The sequence below is a fragment of the Sminthopsis crassicaudata genome, chromosome 2, assembly GCF_048593235.1.
Source record: "Sminthopsis crassicaudata isolate SCR6 chromosome 2, ASM4859323v1, whole genome shotgun sequence".
NCBI lineage: Eukaryota > Metazoa > Chordata > Mammalia > Dasyuromorphia > Dasyuridae > Sminthopsis > Sminthopsis crassicaudata.
Window position 1 is genome coordinate 437,382,811 of NC_133618.1, and position 6,218 is coordinate 437,389,028.

The window sequence follows — 6,218 nt, forward strand, 5'->3', positions numbered from 1 at the left end:
CTTCTATAACAATCTCTATACTTCAGAATACAGAGTTCCTTGAAGACATGAATCCTAAAATTAGTTTTTAAAAGCCCAACTTCTAAATATATTTGCACCTTTAGATAAACTGGACCAGTCCTACTCCTAGTCTCTGTCCACCTCATTTTTCTAATTTAAATTTTGAGGCAATCGTCAGGTCTTTCAACATCTAAATTATTCCAATGAGATAAAAATTTTGGGATTTTTAGATTTGAGACTTATCAAACAACTAGAAGTAAAAAAGAACTGCCCCAACTGCATATCTTGTTAGCAAGAGAGCTAGAATATTGGATCTTTCTACTACCCTTATTTGGTTATTCCTATTTTACTTTGTATAAATTTTAACAATGAACTCATTAAAATATAAACTATAATCCTAACATTTAAGACTTCATTCATCATACTACTGCAGACTTTTGTTCTATGAATAACCTTTTTCTATGCCACTGAGATAAATATTATGCTTTATGAACACAGCCGAGGAAGGTCTCAGTTGTAAGTGTTAAGGTAATAAAAACTTTAAATGTAAGCATCCTGGAAATGACTAATTCATCTTCACTAAGTTGACAAACATCTGGCTAACTCCCAAATTTTTTGTCTTTGTATCAGCAAGTCAAGTACTTTACAACCATGTAAGATGTTGATCATACATGTATATATTCTATATTAATCTAAATGTAGTTATCATGAATATGAATTCAAGTTTCCCATTACTAGGAATTAAATTTAAAAGTTTATGAGGAAAAAAAAGGTTTGGAATTACCACTGATTTAAAAAAAAACACATTGTATAAAATTTACAAGGAAATTCTAATTGCACATTATTAAATTTTCTTAACTAAAGGACTAGGATTTTACTTTTTAATAGAATTAGAGGCAGTATGGCTAAGCAGAGAAAGCCAACTTTTTTTAGACAGGAAGACCTGGCTAAATAACCCCAAATATTGTCACTTAACCTTTGTGTTGAAGGGGGAATTGTTTAATACTAAGTGGCCTACCAATAGCAGTAGTTGAAGTTTCCCCATCTAGGAATCCCTATTTTAAGGTTAACAATAAATCTAAATCCCTATCCTCCAAATTACTCAATTGGATTGACTTTCCAATTCCAGTTTTACAAAAGTAATTGTTAACTTCAGAAAGATAACCTAATGTTCATACTTCTAATTCCAAATATGGTGGAAGACTAAGGAATAGCTGCTGCTTTTGAATAGTTCAAGTTGCAAATCCTGCAACTATTAAGATGTTTATGACACTAACCACTACCAGAAAATGGTGGTAATTAAGACAATTACCTAAAAATATTTGGAATATCATTTACCCAGGGCACTAGCAAACCTCAAGTTAGAACACTTCCATCTTTACCACATTTCCTGCATCATGCAAGCCTACCTACAAAGACCTTTTGTTTCTAATATGGGGGAAGGAGAAAAAAGCAGGGGTGGTGGGAAGACTTACTTTAGCAAGTTTTAATTAATAACATGGAAATACAATGGTATACCAAATTGAATTTATTGCTGATTTGAGGTTTGCCTAATTTTACACTTAACCATACACAACACAGTTCGTATTTAAAAAAAAAAAAATAGATATGAGACAAAACTGCTCAAAAGCCATTTAATATTGACCTGTGGCTTTCATTTCCTTGGTAGCAAACCTTTAATACAACTCAGGATTATTTTAAACTTGAACATAATTAAAAAAAAAAAAATAAACCAAAAAAATTAAACCAATAACTGAGTCCTCTCCAAAGCTTTAAAAGTTTAAAGCCTTTCTTTGAGAGTTTAATACTTTAAAAGAAAACTTCATTCAACAGCAGATCCTGCTGAAATGCTAAAAATCAAAAGTAAGCCTAATCTCTACAAAAGTTATTACTGCTGAAATACTATAAAATCAAAGAGCTTAATTTCTACAAAAGGGGGTCTTTGCTTGTTTTGTGTCACCATTTCTCTAGAGCCTTATTTCTTCCCCATTAATTTTGCTTCCAAATCAAACCTTTATGCCCCTATGTTCAGGCTTTCTCCTGAGAAGAGGCCAACACCGGAAGTACTAACATCACAGAATAATTGCCTGGCAAGTAAGAAAGTGTTCCATAAGTGTGCAAAGGAGTTCTGGACTTTTAATCTCTTGAACTAGATCTCGATCGTGACCGAGATCTAGAGTGAGATACTGATGTAGCCCTTTTGACTGGAGGAGACTCAGAACGAGCCTTTGATGGTGGTGGAGGTTGTGGTGAATTGGAGTGAGACTGGCTTCTTGATCTTGACTTTGACTTTGTTTCTCCTTTTCCATTTTCTTTGGGAGATGGAGACCTGGATCTACTATGTGACTTCTCTGACTTTGCCTTGGATCTGCTACGAGATCGAGAGCCTCTATCAGACTTGGCCTTAGACTTGCTCTTTGATCTAGATTTCCTGCCTTTAGATCGGGAACGTGAACGATCTTTGCTTCGAGACCTAGATTTGGATCTTGAAAAGAAACAAATTATCATGCACATGATCTTATGACCATATCTTAAATGAACAAACTTCAAACAATCAACCAAACAATAAAAAACACCCTCTACCTTGAGCGACTTTTGGAGGCACTACGGGATCTACTCCGGCTGCTTCTTCGACTCCTACTTCGAGATCTACGCCTAGATCGGGATCTACAAGTAAAAAACAAAGAGTGTACTGTTTTTTCTCTTTGTACTACCATCACATGCATTTGCATCCAGTAGGCAATAAAATCAATGCTTTTCTATTTATTCATACAATGAAACACCCCACTTAAGATTTTATTTAATTGGTATTGAACCTATGTTGAGGATTAACCCCAAAGAAAAACTTAAATGCATAATTTCACTATCAATAGTCAATGCTGTAAATCTAGGGATGGTAACTACCCATTACATGATATCTAAAGCAAATTGCCTAAAATTTTAGGCAATTTCTTCCATGTTAAGAGGGCATAGACTAAGGACCTTAGTTCTAACTCCCAAAACCAGTGTACCTTTTTATAATAGTACATGAAAGTTGGTTTAATGGTAACTAATGGTTTAAATTACCTAGATCTACTTCCAGAATAGGATCTCCTATGGCTTGTCCGTGGCTTATCTTCAATGAGCCTTATATTTCTGCCATTGATTTCTGTGCCATCCAATTTATCTAAAGCACGTTTCATGTCAGAATAGGAACGAAATTCAATTACACCTTCATTTGTGCGTTCTTTGTGAGCATCTGCATATGTTACTTCTCCAGCTTGTCTCATGAAATCCTATGAAGCAAAAAGTTTAGTTAAAGTTTCTATAACCTACTATACAACTGTTTAAATTTTAAAGCAATTATTTATTCCAAATAAATTTTACCAGAAAATTTTCTTTCTAAAATATATTAATAGGAATACTTTAATAACAAATATACATGCCTTTAAATCCTGCCAACTGCAACGACTAGAAAGATTTTCTACTATCAGTCTGTATTCTGTTCGAACAGGTGGTCCATATTTATCTCTGCCAGTGGCTCTTCGACTGCTGTATCCTCCTCCTCCACCACCTTTATCACATAAATAAATAGTTAGGTGTTTCATAATGCTAGGAGCAAAAAATGTTTTGAAAGTTAGTACAAACAAAGTAATTTATTTACTGGAGTAGGACTTTGCTTTTAATCTTGCTAAACCTCCAACACATATGTGATTTGCCATACATTATATTAAGGGCAAGTCAAATATACTAAAATCCTACTAAATTTCTCCTACAATCTGTTAGAAAGTGACTGCTCCTTTATTCAATTTACCTCGCTAAGTTTTATTTTACAGAACATTGTAAAATATAAAACTTAACTGATTACATGCATTTCTACATTTTACAAAAATGTTTACTAGTTACACTAAGTACTTACATCACAGTGTGAGGTTTTTGGTGGTGGTTTGGCCACAAAACACGCAAGGTAACAGTCACCTAGTTCAGATTAACCAGTTTTGTCTAACCCTTGGAATCCTCACCATCACCCTGCGTCTAATGGCAAAAGGCTGCTGTCGTCATGGCTTCCGGTAAGGTCAGCCAAAGGGTCATAGGGCAAGGGTCACACAATGTATGGAAAAGCCAAGGCCAATCAGGAAAGGCAGTCATCTTAGCCTCAGTGGACACAGCCTCAGCCCCATTGGTCACTTTCAAATTGAAACATCAAGGACTTGTTAAAAAGTTTGAATTCAACATGCAACAATTTCAACATATAACATTTTCATTAAGTAGTAAATAACTACCACCCCCCCCCCATAAACATGCCCCAACCACACCTCAATTACAGCACGACACTAGCTCTAAAATTCCCGGTCTGAATAAACTAATGCAATATTAAATTGTTTCTAGAGAAGCTACTTATTTACTGTCAATTGGAGAAGTCTCAAAGCCTGCCCAACATTATTCCCCTCCTCCCACCCCCCCACTAGGATTCTCAGAAAAGGCATCTGCCTATAGATATTTTCATCTAATGAAATTCAGGGAGTGCCCCTCTAACGGTTTTAACACCCCCTGCCTCAGAATTGGTGCCAGTGGTGCTTTTCTAGCTCCGCTGAGCTCTTACAAATTACCAAAAGGCAAAACGCAGAGGAACGCTTCTGTTATACACTCGTTCTTCTGGAAACCCCCCCACCCCTCCCTGGATTGACAATCAGCCCGAGGCTCCTCAATATGGAGTTTTCCTCAGTGCAAGAGCTAGGACATCGGTGCCCTAGGCTAGCCCCGAAAACCAAGGCAATTTTTCGTCTCCCCTCTCCCACTGCCCTTACCACCCCTGCACAGCACACCTGCCCTAGGCCCGGATGACTAAGAGCGCCTGGCTCCTTTGTGCTGAATCCCCGTCCCGCCTCCCCTCCCCGCCAGGGGGAGCCACCGAAGTCTGCCTGACCCTCACTGCCTGCCTGCCAGCCCGCCCCCAGCCTTTCCTCGCCCTCCTTTCCCTAAGGCGTCGCGGCACGCGCGGAACTGGACTCACTGCGGCTGCCGTAGCTATAGCCGTCGCGGTCCCGGCGGGGGCCCCGGGCGTGCTCCACGATCACTCGCTCTCCGCATAAGTCCTTGCCATTCAGCTCGTAAACGGCATCGTCAGCGTCGCGGGAGTCCTCGAACTCCACAAAACCGTACCTGGACCAAAGGGAAAAGGGCGGCACGCCCGGAGGCAATCAGGCCTCAGGCGACGGGCCACAGGGCCCCCCCTCCCTTAGCGTGCACGTGCAGCCCCGCCCCCCGGCCTCCCCCGCCCCCTGTCAGTCGGGCCGCCGCCATTTTGAGAGCGAGCTCCGCCACGCGGCGGCGCGGACGCTTATTTTCACCCCCCCATACACATACACTCCGCCCCACCTCACCCCAAGAGACACCGCGAGAGCCAGGGTACCCAGGCCGCGCGCTCACCCGTTTTTCAGGTCGACTTCCAGCAGGCGCCCGTAGCCACTGAAAAAACGCTGGATGTCTTTCTCGCGGACATGGTAGCTGAGGCGCCCAATGTAGACGCGCGGCATTTCCGCTGGTGGGCGGGGGAAGGGGGGAAAAGGAGGCGGTCACAGGGGTGAGGTGGTTAGGAAGGTAGGAAGAGAAAAGGGAAGACAGAAGGGGAGAAAAGGAAAGAAAAGGAAAATAAGAGAACACGAACAGAGGACGAAGGAACAACGGCGGCCGAATCCCAGCCACACAATGGCGCGCGCGCTTTGAGGCCGTGGCTATAAGGGCGGAGCGGGGTGGGGCTTCCCGGCACGCTTCCCTACGTCACCGCGCAGGTGCGGGAGGCCGTACGCATGCGCAGAACTCGCGCTCTCTGCACTAAACCACTCCGATTGGCGGCGAGCAGCTTCCAGACTCCCTGCACTCTTTATTCTCCCTCCACCCCCAAACTCTTCTATCAACGCGCAGCCCCAGAATATGTGGCTATATACCAGGTTGCCTTTCAGAGCCCTTTTAACTGTTGTGACTGCAGGATGAAGTAACCGCCCCCTCTGTTTTGCCTTAGGATTGGTCCGAATGAGGGGAGGCCGGGAACGTCTTCTCTGCCTATTGGCTAGGGGCCCGCTAGGGTAGGGCGCTGTGCCTCGGTATTGGTCCCTTGGCGCCGGGTCCTAGCATGCTTGGCGTATCTCCCCCACCCATACCCGGTCTGAGCACGAGATGTCATCGGATTGGTCCGGGGCTTCCGAGTGAGGGACGCAGTGCGTGCCAATTGGTCCCTC

The 6,218-nt window shown here is 42.2% G+C and overlaps 1 protein-coding gene across 1 annotated transcript; it reads right to left on the reverse strand.

Moving 5' to 3' along the window:
- Positions 1-1,515: 1,515 nt before the first annotated feature.
- Positions 1,516-5,735, reverse strand: SRSF6 (serine and arginine rich splicing factor 6). The gene is made up of 6 exons (XM_074292382.1): positions 5,410-5,735; positions 4,994-5,142; positions 3,426-3,553; positions 3,067-3,275; positions 2,584-2,667; positions 1,516-2,485 (listed from the first exon to the last, which is right to left on the reverse strand). Exons 1-6 carry the CDS (start codon positions 5,514-5,516, stop codon positions 2,137-2,139), a joined length of 1,026 nt encoding a protein of 341 aa, XP_074148483.1. The 5' UTR covers positions 5,517-5,735; the 3' UTR covers positions 1,516-2,136.
- Positions 5,736-6,218: the final 483 nt, after the last annotated feature.

Bases quoted from the DNA above. Each gene is read 5' to 3' on its own strand.
- SRSF6 (XM_074292382.1), bottom strand. From the start codon at position 5,516: ATGCCGCGCGTCTACATTGGGCGCCTCAGCTACCATGTCCGCGAGAAA. The intron at 3,276-3,425 runs GCATGTATATTT...TTTGCTTCATAG, and splicing joins GCAGTTGGCAGGATTTAAAG to GATTTCATGAGACAAGCTGG. The intron at 2,486-2,583 runs GTAGAGGGTGTT...TTTCTTTTCAAG, and splicing joins GCCTCCAAAAGTCGCTCAAG to ATCCAAATCTAGGTCTCGAA.